The sequence below is a fragment of the Littorina saxatilis genome, linkage group LG2 (genome assembly GCF_037325665.1).
Source record: "Littorina saxatilis isolate snail1 linkage group LG2, US_GU_Lsax_2.0, whole genome shotgun sequence".
Classification (NCBI taxonomy): Eukaryota; Metazoa; Mollusca; class Gastropoda; order Littorinimorpha; family Littorinidae; genus Littorina; species Littorina saxatilis.
In genome coordinates, this window is record NC_090246.1 from 32,976,282 (window position 1) to 32,998,453 (window position 22,172).

Genomic DNA, 22,172 nt, shown 5'->3' on the forward strand with positions numbered 1-22,172 from the left:
ATGCTAGGGGTCGAAAACCTACTCAAAATACCTGCCCTTATAAGGGAGGAGATACACATATGGGTTAAACCAATCAATAAACTAAAATACATGTGTGCACATCTACAATACTGGAAACAGGCAGTAAAACAACAGAGTTCTGACTTTAAGCTTGTGTTGTAGCTTACTGGGCACAACCTTGTTCATGTTTACAATTTGATATGTTTGTGTACATGTTTGTAAACCATAATAAAGGTTTGAACCTCACTGTTTGCGTTTGTCTGATTTTTTATGCAATTTATATTGTTGGTTTTTGTGACAAAAATAGCATCAGAAAGCGGGACATAATTTTGAAGAAGAAGTGAAGTGCTCAGTGCATTTAAAACTAGCAGCAAAGAAGTAAACTCTGTGTATAATGATAGTATATATTAAACACTTTACCTAATGAACACATCTCCATTACACAAATTCGTGACATTTGACCTTTGATGCAGGTCAAAATAATGATGTTTGCACGTTACATTCGTTTCCACTTGCATCAACTGAGTTGTGTTCTGCTTCCAGAACACAGAAGTGCTTCAGTAGAACAATATTTTGTTTAGAATGCATCACACACTATCAGTCTTTCTAAAACTAGTGCAATTCACGATGAAAAGTTAAACACGGTACCACTAGAGGAACGCGTATCTGGCAAATCACGTTTAGTCTCCACCTGTGACGTCCGCAACACTGCCGCTCAACCCATCCAGGAAGCTGACGCACTTGTGTTTTGCACCCTGAATCGGAAGAGCGTGAGTAAGCGGTCAGCGTGTTGACCACAAATTGCAAGATGCGTGGACACGCTAAAACAAACGAGCATCATTGGTCGAATAGTTTCCACTGACGCGGTGTGCCGTACAACACATTCGTTCGGGGTTACGCCACGTGCCTGCATCTCACGCTAGCTGTGGCCTTCTACAAAGCTTATTGAGGTAAGTGTTATCATTAATGCTCATTATGTATTGATAAAAGTGCCACTGATTGAACATTTAGTCCCTCCAACAGAAATATTCCTTGATGATTGTCCGAGATAGTGTGTACTCTTGTCGTCTGCTTTCGTCTCCACGGTGACGAACGAGCAACCCAAATCAATATTCTCGCAAAACTACAATATTGTTAACTGATTTTTGTAGAAATCAAATGAAGAAGGTTTGGTTAATAAATAATAACTGACGTCCATTTGGAATTTAATGTGCACGGCCCAATCTGATCGGACGTTTTTAAGAAACGAAAATCAGACCTTTTTGGTTTCTGTTGTGACGTTCAGAACAACGAAACATGATATTCGGAGTAATAATAAAAGCATGTTAGTTCTGCAAGTTTGTTTGCATACATTATTAATAAATCACCAATAAAAGCGCGGTCTTGTTGGTTCTAAAAGAAATTAAAGCAAGCATGCAGAAAAATAATCCATTTGGGGTCGCGTATCAGTAGATTTCGTTTCTCCTGTGACATACGCTCTCGAACACACTGATATGAACGCGTGCGAAGTATCAGATCTAAGTCTATAAAATGCAAAAGCAAACAAATGTTTTCCTTTGATTTCGTATTTCATATATGGCATGTGCATTTTAAGTTTTTAAATGTGCTGCCCGAAATTTGGCGTTTTGTAAACGGGAGTCACAGTGGAGACGAAGTTTAATCGCAGCAGTTGTTTCCTTGTGACCAACGTCACAGTTAGTTTGCGGCCTGTATTTATTGTTTACTTTGGAAGTTGTATGCCTAAAGCATATCATTTATAATACTTTTAGACTTGTCTAAACAAATAGTTTAAAAAAAGAGGCTGTCTTTTGTAGTAAAACTAAGAGATATGTTTGTTGGTTACCATGGAAGCTAGTTACACTTCTCTCATGGCTTCTTCGTACCATACGCTTCTGATTATCGATTTTGGTACTGATTTGTAACTTGCAGATGGCCCTTTTGTTTGTAAAACTTGATATCTCATATTTTATGCACATTCTGGTGCATGTTTCAATGCAAAAAGAGTTAGTTTCTGAGCAAGCATTTCTTTACAGCAGTCCCTGCAATGATGAAGGCCCTCCGAGAAAGAGAGTGAAAATTCGGCCACCGTTCTCAGCATCGCGTATCTGTGTGTAACCTCTTTCATTGACAAGATACTCTTGTTTCCCTGCAGCCTTGACCAGTGAGTCGGTTACCTAATCTGTGAACCCTTCAGTTGTGTTGCTTTGTCAAAAGTTAGACACAGTTTTGCTCTGAGTGAACAGTGCAGCTGGCCTCAATTAGCCGGTGACACCTCTCTGGCCACAGCACCAAACAGTGCATGGCTGGGGGGAGAGAGAGAGAGAGAGAGGGAGGGGGGGGGGGGGGTAGCTGGCTAAACTCAGTGGGGTGTCCGGTGTCACTGAAGTCAGCAGGAAGAGCATTGGAGAGAAATAGAGAGGTGTACTCTTCCAAACAATTTCCAAGGATCAGTTGTCAGGGCTTAGGGTAGTCAGTGAGGGAGAGTGAGAGCGGTTTGTGTACAGTCCGACTGAAGAGTGAAAAGTCGCTGCCACAAGATCGACATGCAGTCAATAAAGCCAGACAAGAAGAATGATTATGACATGCGGCTCTATCTGCTGGTTTTTTTTTAATTCAAACTGGTTTTCAACGCTTATTCTCACAAAGCATCTGCACACCTGCCTCTGCCTCTGTGCTGTGTTTGTGTGGCTGCTTTCGTATGATGTCAGTGCATGGTGAGTGCGTTCACTGCCTTGTCACCACTTCCCCACCTTTTTCAGAATGTTTTCTTGGAGTTGGATAATTCTCCTTACTCCTCGCCCCCTCCTTACTCCTCGCCCCCTCCTAACTTCAGTTCATACTTTATTGCGTGCGGACTGACCAGTCGGTGTGGCGTCCGTGTAGAGAAGAAGGGAATAAGGTTACACAATGCGCTAGTGTGAGACGCCAAGTTTCGTGTTTCGAGTTGCTGTAGTAAATATAGAGTAAACTTTGTCTTTGGGACTGACTTTCTGTTGTGTGCTATCCGTCTTTCGACTTACGTAAGAGAAATCCCATTTCGAGCTCAGGGTACTTTGTACACATAGATAAAGAGGGATAATTCCGGACCAGAATTTCTTTGTGTGCTACTGCGCGAATTTTTGACTTAACCGTTTGTGAGTTAGCTGGATTTGCCTGTATGTAATACTTGCAGCAAAGGTGATCAGTTTTCATTTTGATTTTTTCTCTGCATACTTTTTATTATTATGGATTCATTTATTTTTCAGTTTCAGACTTCTAGTACAATAATGTTCTGCATTTTGTTTTCAGTACAAGTTCCCTCAGCTTTCTGCAGATGCTTACCAACAGACTGAAGTTGCACAACTCACCGGACATAATTCCAGGTGTGATTTTACTTTCTGATTTCACTGTTCAGATCTTATTCGCATAGATTTCTCCACAAAATAGATTTAAGCTCTCGGACAGTGTTTTAATTTTTAGAGGAAAGTCTTCCTATCCAATAAAGTACACTTGTAATTATTCTTTGATTGCAGAAAAAGTTATCTTGCAATCGTCCTTGGTATTGTGAGTGGAGTGAGGGGATGATGTACTCAGAACTTGCTTGTGGAGGTTTTGCATAACCCTGTATGTTCTGTCCTCTTTCAGCATTCAGCATGGCAGCTGGGTAGAGGTCACTTTCACCACTGTACGAGGCAACACCGAAGTATACAGTGGGGTGGTGGTGGGACTCAGACCAGGGGAGGCCGTGTCAACTTTCTTCGGAAGAAGGGAGATGCATACATCTTCCCAGACGTGGAGGACATTTCATGGGTGGATGCTGGCAGCGTTAGACTGCTAAATGTCCCAACTGTCGGCCGTAGAGGGCAACATATGTTTGACTGATTTTTTATGCACTTCATCTTTTGATTATCGTGGATGAACATAGTTTTTACGCTGGTTTCTTTTTCATGTTTTTACAACACATTTTTGTACTCCTGGAGCATCTTGCATCATTTCTTAAATTGTTCTTCGGTAACTACCCACCCTTTCCCATCATAAGTTTGCATTTCAGCAGTTCTAAAACTTGTGGAGCCACGACCTTCTTTTACTCCTAATCTCACAGTTTTTATCACTGTCTGGTATTGATTATGTTGGTATATGGTGTATTTATAAATAATTGACAGAAATTTAAAGTTTTTTTGTGTGTTTTATTGCATGATGTCAATTTTTACAGTCACATGACGCACACGCGTCAGTCTCAATTTTAACACTCAAATCATCTTCAATCACAACACATTTTTAGAAAATGATAAGAAAAATGGTCCTTTTCATGCTCCTAACTCAGTGTGCTTTATGTTTTCACCATGAAGGCCATGACACCTCTGCGCGTCTGAAAACATCACAATAGACACAACGAAATGTGCGATTTCCTCCATTTGGGTTCCACGTGACATACAGAACATTTGGTTATTCACACAAAATGAATAATGTGTAAGTAACTGCAACAACATAAAAACAACTGTCTTTGTATGACAAAAACAATATATGAAAGACCTGCATACAATGCTGTTATCATAGTGTAGGTGAAATTGTTTATCCCCTCTGTTGCGTATGTCACGGTTTCCACTATAGTCATTGGTACTGCGTGGAAAATGAATAGGTTTTTCTTCTCATGTTTCACTTAGGATACAAGACCTTGAATGTCTGCCAACATTGCAAAATAATTTCAGCAGGAATATTGGTTCATTGTTTGAATAACTATACCAGGTGGAAACCATGTGACATACAAGACACCACTCACGTTGGTTAACTCTTGGTGATGTTTTACTGAAACCGGCATGTGCTTTGTTTATTAATTGCATTAAGGCATTAAAATAGTGTCTAAACTTTAAGAAAAAGTGGGTTTGGCTTTGTTTTTATAATGTTTATTTTTTTACCCCAATGTCCCAGGTTGTGATCCAGTATTGTAGATGTGCACATGTACTATCATGAGTGATACACGTAGGTCTAAATTTCTACTGTTCCTTTATCCCATGTCACACATACTTCTATTGTGCAGAACATTGAAATAAAAAAATCTACGACTTTTGTTTTGAACAGATATGAAACTGGCTGCTCTTTCTGTCGACACTAATTGTTCCTTATTGTAGACCTAGCAGAGTAAACATAAAGCAAAAGACAACTCTAATAAAGTGACTAATAGGCAATAAAGAGTTCATGCTTTTTAAGATCTCTCACATTTCAGTAATACAGTGTAACCCCCTTCAAAGACCTCCACAAATCTGAGAAAATCAGGTCTTGAAAAGGGAGAAGTCTTGAAACGCAAACAGAAACGCAACCAACCATGAGATTTTCAAGATATCTCGCATTTGTTATATTATATGAAGTCTTATATCGCGCGCGTATCTCCAGACTCGGACTCAAGGCGCAGGGATCTATTTATGCTGTGTGAGATGGAATTTTTTACACAATACATCACGCATTCACATCGACCAGCAGATCGCAGCCATTTCGGCGCATATCCTATTTTTCACGGCCTATTATTCCAAGTCACACGGGTATTTTGGTGGACATTTTTTATCTATGCCTATACAATTTTGCCAGGAAAGACCCTTTTGTCAATCGTGGGATCTTTAACGTGCACACCCCAATGTAGTGTACACGAAGGGACCTCGGTTTTTCGTCTCATCCGAAAGACTAGCACTTGAACCCACCACCTAGGTTAGGAAAGGGGGGAGAAAATTGCTAATGCCCTGACCCAGGGTCGAACTCGCAACCTCTCGCTTCCGAGCGCAAGTGCGTTACCACTCGGCCACCCAGTCCTAGTAATACTTAGACGTCAAAAATGAAACACAACCAACAATGAGATTTTCAAGATCTCTCACATTTCAGTAATACTTAGACGTCAACAATGAAACGCAACCTACCGTGAGAAGACTGTCAGGCAAGTTGCCCCCATCGTTGATGTCTCTGTTCATCTGAATGAAGCGCTCCACGGTGGGTTTGTCCTTGACGCTGGGGTTGTGGAGGCTGGTGTTCAGCATGATGATGGCAAACGACAGCACGTAGCATGTATCTGCATGGAGTCAAACAGGAAAAATAGCAATTATCTTAGCCATCACCGGATCACGCTTTGAACTACACAGTCCAAATAATGCGGGTTTGTGAATGACCCAGTTCAAATTACACGTACGCCATTGTTTTTTTTTTTACAAAAATGGTCCTTCAGAAAGTATTTTGTTTGAGGATTACAGGAAGTCTGAATAAAAATTTGAAAAAATAGTTTTAGAGATACACACACTTTTGTGAGGCTCTAGATCCTCTAGGACCCAAGAAGCACTGTGGATGTTAAAGTGGAACCTTTTTCTAAAATAAAATCTAAGATAATGAGATTTAAAAAAAAGAGAAACGAAAGCCTTCAAACAGAGGTTATAGAAATCTGAAAAAACAGGGTCTTCGAAGTGTCTTGAATAAAGGGGGTTCCACTGTATTGCAGTCAAATATCTGGATCTCAGAAACAAAGGGATTTAAAGGGGGTTCCACTGTATTGCAGTCAAATATCTGGATCTCAGAAACAAAGGGATTTAAAGGGGGTTCCACTGTATTGCAGTCAAATATCTGGATCTCAGAAACAAAGGGATTTAAAGGGGGCTCCACTGTATTGCAGTCAAATATCTGGATCTCAGAAACAAAGGGATTTAAAGGGGGTTCCATTGTATTGCAGTCAAATATCTGGATCTCAGAAACAAAGGGATTTAAAGGGGGTTCCACTGTATTGCAGTCAAATATCTGGATCTCAGAAACAAAGGGATTTAAGCACTCTTAACAGAGACAACAATAGCACGTGAGATTTATGGGGAACCATACTTCTGGCATCTGAGAGAACAAAAAGCATTGAAATGAATAAAGGACTTTTGTCTTCAACATTTTTAGTGAAAATCTCTGTTTGAAGACCCTGCTTTAAAAAAAACCCACCTTGTTCTTGCTTGTACACACCCTGCATGCATGCCTGTTTGTGTGTTGTGTGTACATGTGCATGTGTGGATCCTTGTGTGCTTGTGTGTTTGCATGCCTGCATGTGTGCACACATGCACATATGTGTGCAAATGCGCTGTGTGCAACCTAAACAATTGTTGTGTGCACCCTTCCCTTGCCTAACACTACCTTCTAAACAAGATCTACCATTTACCTCATTAAACTCCTGTCTTCTCCAAGTTTTCCAACTCTTAATTTCTGTAATTTTCTGTTTTCCACTCTAATTACCAAGGAAGGAAAGAAGGCTGCCAGATCAGCTATCTTATTGCAGAGGTCAAAAAGAAAAGACACGGGAATAAAAACTGCAGAGAAAATTGACTTCAGTGTTACCTGTGTTTGTGAAGACCCCTGGGTTGAGCTCACAATAGCGTGCAGCAAAGCACTCCATCATGCGATCGATCTTCTGGGCCTCGCCAGGTAGACGGAAACTCCATAGAAACTGCCTGCAATTCACAGACACATGCATGTGTAACAGAAAAACAGCACTTTAACAGGAAGAAAACCACGCATCCCTAACAATGAAGCGGCATCAAACTATCACAAATGATTCCTAATCCATCTATAACTACCCCTCCCCCTTGTAAAGTATATAAACAAATGTTTCTGGAATTTTAGTGTCAAGTTTTGCCCCCCAGGTAATTTGACTAAGATGTGGTCAAACCTGTTCATAATGATCGACTTTACAAAACTATACACATGTATGGACACATTTCATGCCAACACCAACTGCCGCTGAAACAAATAAATAATGCAACATACAAAAGGTCTAGCTTACCTTAAAGCCTGGACAAGGATCATGTCGGAGAACTCATGCAGACTGACAAAGGCCTTGAGCACTGCCATGTTGAAGTCAATCCTGTCAAATGAATCACAAATGTTTGATTAGGAATTTGTTATTCAATCAGATTTCTTCTCAATCATTTTCCTTTTTAACACAGAACAATGAATGTGCAACAAATAAAAGGTAAACTGTGATAGACTACATGTACATTTTTCCGATGAACTTTGGGTACATTTGACTATACGTACTCGTGTAACACATCAACAATTAACCTATGGTTAAGGGATCACAGAGATTTGGCAATCAACCCAGAGGGAGGGAAAGAGAAAGGGAGGGGGAGAGGGAGGGGGAGAGGGAGGGGGAGAGAGAGAGAGAGAGAGAGAGAGAGAGAGAGAGAGTGAGAGAGTGAGAGAGAGAGAGAGAGAGGGAGAGAGAGAGAGGGGGGGGGGGAGGGAGGGAGGGAGGAGATCAGGGAAGGATAGGAATGAGAGAATCTGTATCTGTCTGTCTGTCAACTAGATTGCAATAATCTCCCTGGATGTTAAAATTCAGCAAAACTGAAATACTCCTTCCTTCTCCCATTCTACATTAAAGGAAGAGGAGGACAGACTATACTACTTAAAATTCAGTAATAGATGTGTCCACCACAGCTGGAGCCAATAAAAAATGTGAATAAAAAATTAAAAGAATCTCTTTGAAGCCAAAACTTACTTTTCTCCCAGGTAGTCACCGATGGCGGTCTTGTTGAGTCCCTCGCCCTGGAAGAGGAAGCCGGCCACGCCCTCTGGGGTGTTGAGCACCAGACCATTGTTGATCAGGTACTGGATCCCCTGAAACACACACAACAACACACACGGTCAAACGATGGATACCAAGCGTGCAATAGCCTCGTGGTTAGGACGTTGCTGATAAGTTTTTTGCTTTACATCGCCCTGACAGTAAAACTGTTAGGGGCATGCTCCCAAGGTTAGGACGTCACCCTTCCATGTGGTAGATTCAATTCAGGGTTCGAAACTCGGGTGTGTTTGGTGGATGTCTTTTCGATCTCCCAGGTCAACTTATTGGCAGACAAGCTGCCTTATCCCTTATGTGAGAGTTGCAGACCACAAACACAAAAGAAGAAAGGATGGATCTGAGCTGTAGGAATGATGCAGTGAAGGCGAAGGTTTACCTACAAATATGCCAAGTTTACCTTTCCAGTGAGAGAAAGTTTTTTTGTTTTCATTACTTTAGTTTATTGTCCCATTGCTGGGAAATTTGGGTTGCTTCCTCCTAGTGGAAAGCTAGCAGCATCAGAGTCGCGCTAACTAGGTGTGTGCGTGTTTAGGTGTAATCAGCCACCTGCACTTATGGCAGAATGACCAAGGTCTTTTATGATAATGTGCCACAGTGGTGACAAGGGGGTGGAACATGGATACTGTCTCTGAGTCTGCACATAAAGCTGACCCTGTCCGTCCCGACCCGGATTCAAACCCGTTACCCGTGGAACACAAGTCCAGTGTTCTACCAACTGAGCTACCAAGGCCCCTAGACATAGACATAATGTCATTCATAGACATTATGAGCACAAGTATTTTCCATAAATGTTGGGTACTCATACTCACAGAAGACGACCTTATCTGGCAACTGCTTTAACTTGAAGGTGCAAATCTGGGGGCTTATTAGTACAGAGAGCCACCTGTTATGAAATCTAGCCACTTATTAACTTTATCTTTATTGCTTTCTATAAATTCATGACATACCCTGCGTGGCAATTACTCAGTCTCTTTTGCAATATCTTGTTTCTAATTTGCCTCTGTAATCAATATGCTGGCCTTTCAGACTAAAACAGGACCTGATTATTCCATACCAGCAAAGTGTCAGTGTTCCTGGCATTTCAAGTCCAATGTACTATGCGAGTTAGCTGTGTGACGTTTTCCACACAGAAGAAAACTTCAACAAACTAAAGTTATACACACAGAGCTCTCTCTTCCAAATACCAATTCAACTGTTTTAAAACAGCAGCATGCATCTCCCCCTGAAGCTACATTCTCAGCTATCCCACAGCCTCTGCCAATGCCACAATTATCAGAGTCCTCATTTTTCGTGGAAGTTAGGCTCTAAATCTGACAGGAAACTGAACAGTGGCTACATTTTACTGGGAAGAACTCCAAGAGCCTTCTCATCCTTTGCAGATTGCAAAGCCCGGATCTGACATTATGGGAAGATAAGAAGAAGAAGGGCAGATTCATCCTCCCCAATGTTGTCTTTCATGGGAGATATTTTGCAGCTGGGAACAGGATACCTAAGACCTGTTGGAAGGGAGATAAACTAGGTAATGGGAGCATCCATGCAAGCCATTTTTCGGTGCATCCCTTTGACATATAAATTTATAAAGCTGGCTAGCCTGCGAGTGGGTGCACACCTGTCTTCTTGTAAACAGCATCATGTTTGTGTTGAACAGGGCGATAAGAATGGCTTTTTCGCTCAGTTTTATTTTAATGGACACTTTCTAATCAGAATACTCGCTACTTCTACTTCTGCTAGGCATCATGACAGTTGTCCAAATGTCATTAAATGTTACTAACAAATTGGAAGGTTTCTATGTTTCTTCAGACAACTTGTATGACAGAACGGGAAACTGAGGATGGAAGAAAGTCAGCAAAAGGGATGAATAAACAGAAAAGAAGAAGTGAAGGGAGTAACAAGGACAGAGATAAGGATTAATGAAGATGAAGAGGTGATAACAAGGTGTGGGGGGGGGGGGGGGGGGGGAGGGGGAGAGAGAGCTATAGAGAGATAGAGAGAGATACTAGATAGAGAGAGAGAGATAGACAGAGAGACATGCAGACAGGAAGAGCGATAGACAGAGAGAAACTCAGAAAGAGAGATGGACACATACACCCATAAAAACAGTTCAGGTATGCTTACAAACAAAGCCATAAACATCAATTATCTATACCCACAACCTTCTCTCACAGTAATCCCCCTAGCCCCACAACAACTCCTACCTCTCACCAACCAGTCTCTTTCTCACACCTACCATCCATCACCCCAAACTCTACCCCTTTTAACAATTTACCAGCCACAGTACCAAAGTACCACAACATGCATGACGCTCTCAGCAAAGATATCTCTCCTCTCAGGCCAATTCTGGCATCGATTCAAGTCAAGACCATGGGTATCGCCTTGGCATGTGTAGCCCTTGGGTGCTGGCACTACAGGGATGAGTTGCTAACCTTCAGTCATTAGTTGGCCCATCACTGTCTTGCATTATTAGATAAACGTATGGGGCGATTAAGCAGCAGGTAGGTTAAAGTAACAGAAAAAGAGGGACGGAGGTTGGCTTTCCTCAGGTTTTCGAAGAACTTCTATAGGTAGGTAAAGTCACAAAGAACTAGACGTTTCTTCAGTGTTGAATGAAAATGAGTGTACTGATGACTCAAAAGTGAGGCCGGGAGAATCACTGATCGCCTAAAAAATGGAAACAAAAGAAAGAAAGAGAGAGAGAGAGAGAGAGAGAGAGAGAGAGAGAGAGAGAGAGAGAGAGAGAGAGAGAGAGAGAGAGAGAGAGAGAGAGAGAGAGAGAGAGAGAGAGTTGACGGAAAAAAGATGCACATGAAAAAATAACACTTTTTAGCAGGGTTTCTAACAAACAGAGAGCATTGCTTTCCAACATCAGTCAACGTCAAACTTGCAACAAATCAATTTGTTTTTGATCCAAAAGATACGACCTGAGCAGTTTCTGCACTATCAATGATCAATGTGCCTATTTTTAATTCACCATGCGCCAGATCAGTCACAGGGCATTTCTCTACTTTTCCGGCCTCTGGAACTGATTAAAGAATGATTCTATTCTACATGCGATATGCATCAGTGACGGAATTTTTTTTTCTTCTGCTGGACCACACGCAGTTTGCACACCGGAGAATGCTCACTGACAATCTTACACGAGTAATAAAACCAGCAGGATTGCATGCCAGCTGACGCACACGCAAAACTGCCGAACCAGACAGTGAAGTGCCACCAAGAATAACAACAATTTTGTAGCCCACACAAAAGTTACAGAGTTCACATCTGAACCAGACTAATCAAGCAAAGTCTTGAACTCTTTCGTCACACAATGAAATTGACTGTACGTGTACTACAAGTCAACACCAATCTCACACCACATCGAAACTCTAGTCTTCTCCAAACACGAGCAACCACAATCTCCTGTGACCCCCCCTCCTGACCCTGTCTGACCCGGTGGCTCCAGGACCCAGGACCCCCATAGAATGAGAGAGGTAATGAGTAAAGGTGCTCTCTGGTTACCTCCGCTACCAATCTCACTCCACGACCCCTATCCCCACTCTACCAATGTCCAGTACACTTCTCTATCCCCTCCCCCCCTCCCCCCTCCCCCCCCACCTCAAATTATCCCCTCCTTTGTTGTTTCCTCTACTTCAACCTTCTCCTCCCCTTCCTGTTTAGCAGTCCTTTAGTGGTAACTGATGCCAAGTACATGTATTGCTATTATTCCATAATACCTTTACTTGATACTACCAAGGACCCCAACGTTTCATCTCCACTTTTCCTGCCGCCCCCCCCCCCCCCCCAATTCCCTAATCTATATAGCCTCCCCTCCCCCTTACGCTACTCTACATCATGTTACACCCATGTTACACCCACATTACCCCCCCCCCCCCCTACCACCACCAAATTCGACTTAGCTTCCTCGTCAGTATTTTTACTTCCGCCCCTTCCCCTCCACCACTAAAACGCCCGGGTGTATGTACTTCATCTGCCTCTTTCTAATCCACCCCCTCCTCTCTTGTCTAAAGAACTAAGGTTAGTACGTGGCCCAGTTGCTGACACTATTCATTAGTTGAGGGCGGGCTGAGATAAAAAGCTACAGCCCACCGGTCTGGCTTCTGCTGATTAGCTAAATAAGCCCACAAGGCGGGATGCTGATTTTTTTAGGGGAGGGAAGGGGGGGGGGGGTGCAAGATAGTAGGGGTTGCTGGATTACGGGCTCATTGTTCTAATACGGGCTCATTGTTCTAATACGCTCTTGTTCAGTACGGGTGTTGAGCTTGTCGGATTTCTTCGTGTAGCGAAGGATCTAAAAGTTTGGAAGAAAGCTTTACTCATTACCTCTTTCATCCCATAAGCACGGTGCTCGCTCGCTCGCTCGCTCTCTCTCTCTCTCTGTCTCTGTGTGTGTGTGTCTCTCTCTCCGGACAAACATGATTGTACATGACACTTGTAAAATGAGCTTACATATTCAAATAGGGCAAATCACAATTATTTGCGCTGAACCACAATACAAGCAAATGAGACATGCATGCTGCCTGTAGAACCAAACCATGGAAAGGCGCTCTCTAGTGACCACCTGCAAAGTGGCGCCAAATCGCTTCTCTTCCAGCAATCAAATGATGAAAGAATACAAAGTCAAAGAAGAACTGAATACTACCCTACGCTTTACTTTGATACAATCTCATCAAAACACCCAACCAAAGGCCTGTGTCTGCATTATGGCACTGCTGGTGATCTTCATATCGTTCGTTAGCCGACTGGAGTAGCATCACATGGTCCCTCCTAACCTGTAATCAGCAGCTCGTTTGATGTCTAGCCTTCCTCTCAGCTGGAAAATGGAAGGCAAACAAGACTGAATATCACCATACACCAAGATCAAGCGTATACCCTGAAAAACACTTGCGGGTATTCACATTTTCCGCTCATCACAGACGCTATAGCTTCGCACTGTTTCCCCCCTGAGTCTTACATCATACCCGGAAAAGAGAAGTCATACGTAAGATTGCAAGTTCAAAATGAATTAAACGAAGTACCAGGAATGCTACGTTTGATAACGCGATTCTCTCAAGGACAGATTGGTCAACTCCATAACCTAACTCGCACACTCACAAGAACCCCCCCCCCCCCCCGCGCACACACACACCACCATCATCCCCCCCCCACACACACCACCATCATCCCCTAAATCCATAATACACACCACCACCACCACCACCACCACCCCTCCCCACACCACACACAAACCGCTGCAGACGACCTCGTCCTATCATACAGGTTCCACGAGCAACCTGTTTGATATAATTCATGGCTGTGCGCTCAACAGCGAAATTGTGGCCAAGGCATCAAACCTCATCAGGGCTGATTCACCAACATCAAAGGTGAACCCTGGAAAACACTTGCTGGCGTGCACATTATCCGCTCACTTGGCAAAAAGGTGCTTGACCTTGGTAGGTTAAGACGTTTTCCTACTGTCAGTATTGCTGCATACAACATGCAAACACCTTGCATGTGCAATACAGGGGAGGAGTCAAGAGCTAACTAACAAACAAATTTAATTTGATACATTTGGAACAAGTCTGAAACCATCTGTTGGTGTATAAGCCCCTCTCCTGCTTCGTAAGCAAAGAGTGTTCAAAGATCAAGAAACCATATCTAATTAATTTGATACGCTAGTACCAAAGGTAGAATTTTGACACAAAACATATGCTTGCCAACACGTCATTGTCTGCAGGCTCCAGTCCAGTTCTACGCCTGCTTTGTTTCGTCTCTGACATTGCTCTAGACAGTAAAACCAAGAGCAAGTGATTGAACAACATCAGAATTGACAGACTGACACTGATCAAGGGTATAACTTTAAAGCGCTTACTTGTAATCAATTTGGTTGGCTTGTTTCATCTTGGTACCTGTAGTTTTCCCTCCTGCTTTACGGTTAAACCAACAGATCTGCACCTGTCATTTGTTCAATGTCTGGTTTTGATCTCAGAAAAAAACAGAAGGGACGCAGACAGAACTTAATCAGAATCGATACACCTGTAGACGTCAACTGCGTAATACTTGCGTGCAAATAAAAGTTTCGGAATCCTGCACTTTTCAACGGCTTTACCTCAGATACCGCATATAGAACAGGTCAGACATAACTTAAGTCTTTCAAATCCGAGTATCTGAGACCTTCTCAAGGACACTCGATAACACTATTTTGAGCAGGCTCATCTTTCTACGGAACAAGAAGGGCAAAGCCCATACGACTCACATGCTTGACCTTTACATGACCTTGACCTTCAGCTAAACCTAGCAATGACATCATACACTAAGAACTGCTTTACACATTTTTCCTACCAAAATACATGTGACCTTGACCCAAGGTCAAGGTCATCCAAGGTCATGCAACACAAAGCTGTTAATTCAAGACATAGGAAGTACAATGGTGCTTATTGGCTCTTTCTACCATGAGATATGGTCACTTTTAGTGGTTCACTACCTTATTTTGGTCACATTTCATAAGGGTCAAAGTGACCTTGACCTTGATCATATGTGACCAAATGTGTCTCATGATGAAAGCATAACATGTGCCCCACATAATTTTTAAGTTTGAAACAGTTATCTTCCATAGTTCAGGGTCAAGATCACTTCAAAATATGTATACAATCCAACTTTGAAGAGCTCCTGTGACCTTGACCTTGAAGCAAGGTAAACCAAACTGGTATCAAAAGATGGGGCTTACTTTGCCCTATATATCATATATAGGTGAGGTATTAAATCTCAAAAACTTCAGAGAAAATGGGAAAAATGTGAAAAATAGCTGTTTTTTAGACAACATTTATGGCCCCTGCGACCTTGACCTTGAAGCAAGGTCAAGATGCTATGTATGTTTTTTGGGGCCTTGTCATCATACACCATCTTGCCAAATTTGGTACTGATAGACTGAATAGTGTCCAAGAAATATCCAACGTTAAAGTTTTCCGGACGGACGGACGGACGGACGGACGGACGGACGGACGACTCGGGTGAGTACATAGACTCACTTTTGCTTCGCATGTGAGTCAAAAATGAAGGGTAGCAGACCAAACCAAACTTCATCAGAAGTTCTGAACTGACACTTTTCTGTTACAAGTATACCCTGGGAGTAAAGAGGTCGAGGGGTTCCTCGGATCCCTTTTAAAAGAGGCTCTAACAGCGTCTTTCATCTGTGGCCTGTTTATGTCTGACCAAGCTGTCAACGAACAAAACATGTGAAGGGCACAACATCAACCTCCATCACAAGTACAGAACAGATACTCTTATGACTATGAGTATCATGTTGGAAAGATTGTCACGGATAGGCCAGTGGCAGTGGGTGAGGCAGGATTAACAGATCAAAGCACATCAACATTTCTGAACGGATGCTCAAACACAAAATTGTTTACCTGTATCACATTGATAGTAGTAAGGGAATGAATGAGGATAGATAGTCTCAGGGCCTTGCTGCAAAACACATATTTCGTCTTGGTTTGATGTTGATGCCTGGATTTTCTCTTCAACCTCACCTCATACACCTTTTCCCACCAGCAACCTGTTGGCGTTTGATGTTTGACCCCCAACCCATCTTCAACTCCATAAGATACCCGCACCTATTTCTGGTACCCAAGATAGCGGTCTGGCACAAATCTGCTGGGGCGTCGAAGAGTTGACGGAAACCCTTGATAAGTCTTTTTTTCTGGGCTCAGAGTGAGGGTTAAGTTTACTAACTGTTAAAAATGGGAGGTTTTGAGCATCAACGCTGTGCGTGATTTCCGGTGTTGGATTAATTTTGGTTATCTGCTTCTTTTTACGAAAATAGGTCGTTCTGAACCATTCCCTTGCCCAGGCTGATTACCAGACTATCTACTTTCTCAGAGTTCTCGAGATTAAGTTGGCTATCAGCACCAATACGATCTATCATCTTTGTAACAAAACAAACAAACTGACAAAAAAAACAGGAAAAAAAGAAAGTCTGAGGTAGTGATGACAATTGACAGCGGGAGGAGGGTCTGTCTGTAAATATGTAGTGTAAGCTAGAAGGGAACTTAACATCGACACGATGTTGCGTGTTGGGAGGTGATTACTGCATGAGCGACCCGTCCAAACAGAGTACGACACGCGAACATGCAGATTTACAGACAGTCGTTTACTGCGGCTCACAGACTATACAATTGGTTACTGTCCGCTCTGAATTAACAGTAGACAAAACAAAACAAATTAGACAAGTAACCACCAGACAGACTAAACTATGACTGAATCGGCGGTAGACAAAACAACACTGAATGAATCAGTGGCGATACAAGTCGACAAAGTAAATTAATTTAATTTGTTCACAATCAAAAACGTCATCAACTTATTATTACTCTCCAAAATGAGGGATGTACAAGAACCCTCTCTCTCTCTCTCTCTCTCTCTCTCTCTTAGATATATTGCTAATTCTCTAGACATTTTGTATTTACTGTACAGAAATTACAAAAGTATTTGTCTCAGTTTTGGCTGTTCCACATCCCTCCCTCTGATTATTATTTCTTTTTGTTCACTCTTTTCTTGTACTTTTCAGTATTTAAAAATGTCTTTTCTTTCAAAAAATCTTCAGTCACTTGCTCAACTAAATTCTGGGATCATTACATTTTCATATATATTTGTTTGTTTTTAAATTCAGGTGTTTTTGTTTTTGAAGTGGGGAAGCAATAAAGAGGTCGTCGATATCAAAACTGATATCGACGGAAATGTCGTCGATATCACTTTTTACAATGAGCTCAGTTTTGCCCAATTGACCAATGGAAATCCACGTAACATATGAAATAGCAATATTAGTTATTATAGTAGATTTAGTCCCTCTTTAGGGCGAGGGCCAGATGCAAAAAAGTATACCAATGCTTATTCTGTTACCCTCGTAAAATAAAGAATTCTCTCTCTCTCTCTCTCTCTCTCTCTCTCTCTCTCTCTCTCTCTCTCTCTCTCTCTCTCTCTCTCTCTCTCTCTCTCTCTCTCTCTCTCTCTCTCTCTCTCTCTCACAATAAGTTCAAAACAAATAATTAATCTGTTAATTCGTTGCAGCCTCCCTCCATCGGCGACGCTGAATAATTGATTATCAGAAGTAATCATGCGTCATTGGTTTCGGAAAGAAAACTGTAATGGGATTTGGGTTTCACACCCATGCAATAACGACCGTGACAACTTCCCAGTTGAGCGGGGAATGATCAGCAGGAGAATCAGACAATCAGGCAATGGAACAAGTATTTACATGAGAGAGTTCGAAACAGAAGCAGTATTGTGACTATAATATCATTAGATCAACAGGAAAACGAACCGACAAACGACGACTTTGGGTAGCGTTGGGCTTGATGAAGGTGAAGGGGGGGGGGGGGGGAGGGGGAGGGGGGAGGTGGGGCAAGGGAGGAGTTTGGGGGAGTGCAATGGATGGGGGGGGGGGGGGGGGATGAGGAAGGATACCGCAAGGCTTTTCTGGGAAAAAAACCAGAACATGCCATCGCTCAGTAATTTGGCTTGACCACATAGTAGGGAACAATATTCATTTAAAAGGCGCAGCAGATGCATGTAAGCGGAGGGGGGAGGAGGGGGAAAAGGTGGGTGTAACGACCGTTCTCCACCCCTTTGCCTTTCTTTCAAAACTAACAACGCACGCTCTCAAAAAGAGAGTACACAAACTGAACGAAAAGAACAGCAGTTGCACCCATGTACACGTGAATATAACTAGAAGTGAAAAGCGCAACAGTTGCACATGCATTTCAATTTCACAATACATTTGACGCTTCCGGCGCAGAAACTTCCTGCTTGCAAGAGTAAAGATGGAGAAATTGCCTTGACATTTGATTTAGGAGGAAGGAAAAACGTGCCTTTTCACACGATTTCATCAAAATTGATCTCAAATAGCACCATTTGTGTCCCTCCGCCTCTTTCTTTTCCTTATTATTCTTCTTCTCAATAGAAAAAACTCTAGCATCAAAAGGCCCTACTTTTTCGCTGATCAAAATATTTCTTGACTGGCATCACGTCCGTGAATCCGCCTCTATCTTTACTTCTTTTTCACTTTCCCTTGTACCCATAAAACAATGAGCCAGCAAGAACAACACTTTTTTTTTGAAAAATGTCATCCAAATGAATCGCGCTTGGCACCATTTCCGTCACTCCCGCCTCTCTCCTTCCGTCTCCTTCCTTTTTCCTCCTTCTCCGTTCGACAATGAAGTTGCATACGTCCATCCTTGCACAATGGAGGCAAGTGCATGCTGAGGAGACATTCCGGGAAAATGTGCAGAACAACAGAAGTACAGCGCCCCGTTATTTGTCTGAATCATGAGGAACGCATATGGCATCCATTGCACCCCTGCGAGCAACCCGACGTGACAGGAACCTTTCAAAATGGCACGTGCTGCTAGTAGCAGAAAACAAGACCTTCTCAAAGCGCGAAGAAGAAGACACCCGTACGGCCGTAGGACAGTTGCTCCTGGGGCCATATCTTTGTTCTTCTTGTTTTACAGTGGAACCTTCAGTTAAAGCCTGAAGTTCGTAGGGTTTTGGGCGGCCATAAAAAGGAGGGAGATGTAATCATTTGCAGACTTTAATACAATGAAAGGTGGGTTTTTTTTTTAAAGTATTGAGACTCATTGGGACTGGAACAAATTACGGGAGAGAATTCCACACGACGCTGCCTGAATAAGCTAAACTTGACAAAAAAGAAACATCCTGACTAAAACGAAATAAAATAAATAATCAAACTAACGAGAAAAAAAGAGGGAAGTGGGGGGTCTTAAATCAAAAGGGGTGGGGGGGTCAACTGCGGATCCCTGCAAATAGTTCTTATTCGCTGCCTGACCCAATAAAGGGACGAATAAGATGAATTCACGAAGTTTCCAAGAGAAGATCGAACCTATCTCCCTTCTTTTGACCGGCACGGTTGGCCTAGTGGTAAGGCGTTCGCCCCGTGATCGGGAGGTCGTGGGTTCGAACCCCGGCCGGGTCACACCTAAGACTTTAAAATTGGCAATCTAGTGGCTGCTCCGCCTGGCGTCTGGCATTATGGGGTTAGTGCTAGGACTGGTTGGTCCGGTGTCAGAATAATGTGACTGGGTAAGACATGAAGCCTGTGCTGCGACTTCAGTCTTGTGTGTGGCGCACGTTATATGTCAAAGCAGCACCGCCCTGATATGGCCCTTCGTGGTCGGCTGGGCGTTAAACAAACAAACAAAAAATCTTCCTTCTTTTCGTATTACAATGCATACAGCCTCCTTTGCCCATACTCAGTTCTCAATTATCTATCGCACGAGCAGAGACAGTTCTTCCTCCCTCGCTGCATAGACCAAATCCTCTTAGCGTCTCGATTGGGGTCTTCTCAAATCCTGCACGTCTGTCACTGCGGTTTCATCGGACGAAAAGCTCCGCGAGCATCCCATACTACAACTGATTGGCCGTTGTACGCGGACACCCAAAGGAGCTTTTGAGTGTCTCGAGCTTTCAAGGAAATTGGTGATTCCCAAAGACCTTCAAGGGCAAAGTTTGTAGAGACATTCATTTGGCGAGGTGTGTGTGTGTGTGTGCATGTGTGTGTGTTTTGTGTCGTGTGCGAACGTGCGTGTGTAGGTGTGTGTGTATGTCTGAAACGTTGTGTCTGTAGCCTGCAGAGACAGAAAGATGGAGATAATTTTATGGGGATGGGGATCTGGGAAAGGCGGATACAAAGGGGAGGTTACTTCGTGTTAGTGCCATTACCATGGTAACAAACTGATGGCAATGGTCACCCAGGGTCGGATGCTAGAAAGGATGGGCACCATGGAGTTCGTCGGGAGCTGCAGATTTTCTCCGCGTTATCTGATCGATTTACGAATACCGTAAGTCTTGCGGGGGATGGAGCTGGGGGGGGGGGGGTGTTAATTCGTAGTTTACCACAACTTTGACCTATCCCTCCCTCTCTTGCCCTTCCTACATTTTCTTTGTTCTGCAATACCGGCCGGCCCGCCCCTCACCCCCCCCCCCCCTTCCTTTCCTGAAGGCGTTGTAGAATGTACAAAAACGACCATTAACTGTCCCCGATATATCTGTCCAGGCCACTAATACCAACCAGCTTTCATTCTTATTCCCATGTATTAATGGTGATACTGTTGAAATACATGTATACGCAGGAAGGAAGGAGTTGTAAAACACATCCTGACTCTGGAACTACATCGTTCATAAAAGAGTGCCGTCACCCTTTCCCTAATCCAATTCCAACAAACAGGCGTGCACACAATGCACAAGCACACACGCATACACTCACGCATACAAACACACACACACACACACTTCTTTACCCTTCATGTCAGCAACTGACAAAGTCATACTGATGCTGAACTCTTCAACTTCAGGTGTGACATAATTACTCTCTTCACCCCCCCCCCCCCCCCCCCCCACCATTCTCTTCCTACTACACACTTAATCTCCCATCCGCAGAAGGCCGACAGTCAGACGAGTCAGTCAACACATCCATTACTTACACACAAGGTAGGTTTTTAAACAAAGGAGGTACAAGAGGGAAAGCTGCTAGCACTAGCGAGGCTGTCAGTCTATGGTGTGGCACACTGCCAAAGTTAGCCACTCCAGCCCGCCAATACAGTGACACAAAAAAAAGAAGAAAAAAATGCTCGAGCCGACTAACAAAGGATTGGCGAGGCGCTATAGTTGGTGTTCCCTTGTTACATATACGCACACTTCTGCGGGAGAGAATGCGTCCTGTCCACTTTATAGTTCTTAGTCAGCATGTCCAGCTCTCAGTTTGAAGCTGATAAACGACGCTCCGTAATTAGAAATTCATCAGTACTTTGACATGCCCTAACGGTATAGGGTAAATGGCAAAGAGTTCACGCACGCACGCAACACGCACGCGCACACACGCGCACACACATTACAAACGCGCGCGCGGGATTTAACAACATGAAGATTCACTATTGTTTTCCACAGCCGGAATTACTATTTGATACTTGTTACTGGACCTTTGAACGAGGAAGCGCACACAGAAAAGCTGACGGAAAGGAAAAGGAAAACTAACAAACAAGTAAACGATTGGTCAATTTGTGCGACTAGCTGAACAATGGCAAAGTACTGTTTTCTGTGAACGAAAATTTGTTAATGACCGGTGTTTCGTATCGTAGTTTATCCACAGTTTAACAGGAACGCACTCAGTTTTTGGAAACAATAATTGTTTGCAACGTTTTAACTGAATTTGTGTCTCTGTTTTCTACAAAAACATACACTGCACTGCCTTTTCGCAGACTTAAAGAAGAAGAAAACATTGCACTTGCTTTGAACCTTCATGTATAGTTTTACAAACTGTTTTTGACTTCGTGAAATACTGAATTTCTTCAGCATGTCCAGTCCAGTACAAGGAACTGTTAGCAAGTGTTTCACTCATCTCGACCTATGACTTAACTGCAGAATTCACACGGTGGCATAGATTTGCTATATCCCTTACCAGCAACGGTCACTACGATGCCGAAAATGATTGGAGCAGAAAGGTAGCAAAGTCGTTTAAACTTCTAAGTGGAGTCAAAGTGCAACAGCAGATTAATGGCATCAACTTTTGACGCCCGCCCAAAAGACCATCAGGGGAGACATGGTGAGAGGGATTTCG

At 42.9% G+C, this 22,172-nt stretch overlaps 1 protein-coding gene and 1 long non-coding RNA gene across 7 annotated transcripts in view; one reads left to right on the forward strand and one right to left on the reverse strand.

The window, feature by feature from the left end:
* The window catches only part of LOC138958794 (cytohesin-1-like), an 81,374-nt gene that overhangs the window by 19,282 nt on the left and 39,920 nt on the right, over nucleotides 1-22,172 (reverse strand). For all 5 annotated transcript variants that reach the window (XR_011453512.1, XM_070330085.1, XM_070330084.1 and 2 more), the window contains 4 exons: nucleotides 8,486-8,604; nucleotides 7,769-7,849; nucleotides 7,324-7,436; nucleotides 5,886-6,034 (listed from right to left, as the gene is read on the reverse strand). Coding sequence is in view for 4 of the 5 variants with exons in the window: in XM_070330085.1 (XP_070186186.1) it covers nucleotides 5,886-6,034; nucleotides 7,324-7,436; nucleotides 7,769-7,849; nucleotides 8,486-8,604 (462 nt within the window). In the remaining variant the exon portion in view is untranslated. The remainder of the gene's footprint in view (nucleotides 1-5,885; nucleotides 6,035-7,323; nucleotides 7,437-7,768; nucleotides 7,850-8,485; nucleotides 8,605-22,172) is intronic.
* Nucleotides 88-4,145, forward strand: LOC138958784 (uncharacterized). Of its 2 annotated transcripts, XR_011453509.1 has the most exons (3): nucleotides 88-950; nucleotides 3,289-3,362; nucleotides 3,625-4,145. It is a non-coding gene; the product is annotated as an uncharacterized lncRNA (long non-coding RNA). The 2 variants fall into 2 exon arrangements; XR_011453508.1 differs by lacking the exon at nucleotides 88-950 and having other exon boundaries at nucleotides 2,607-3,362.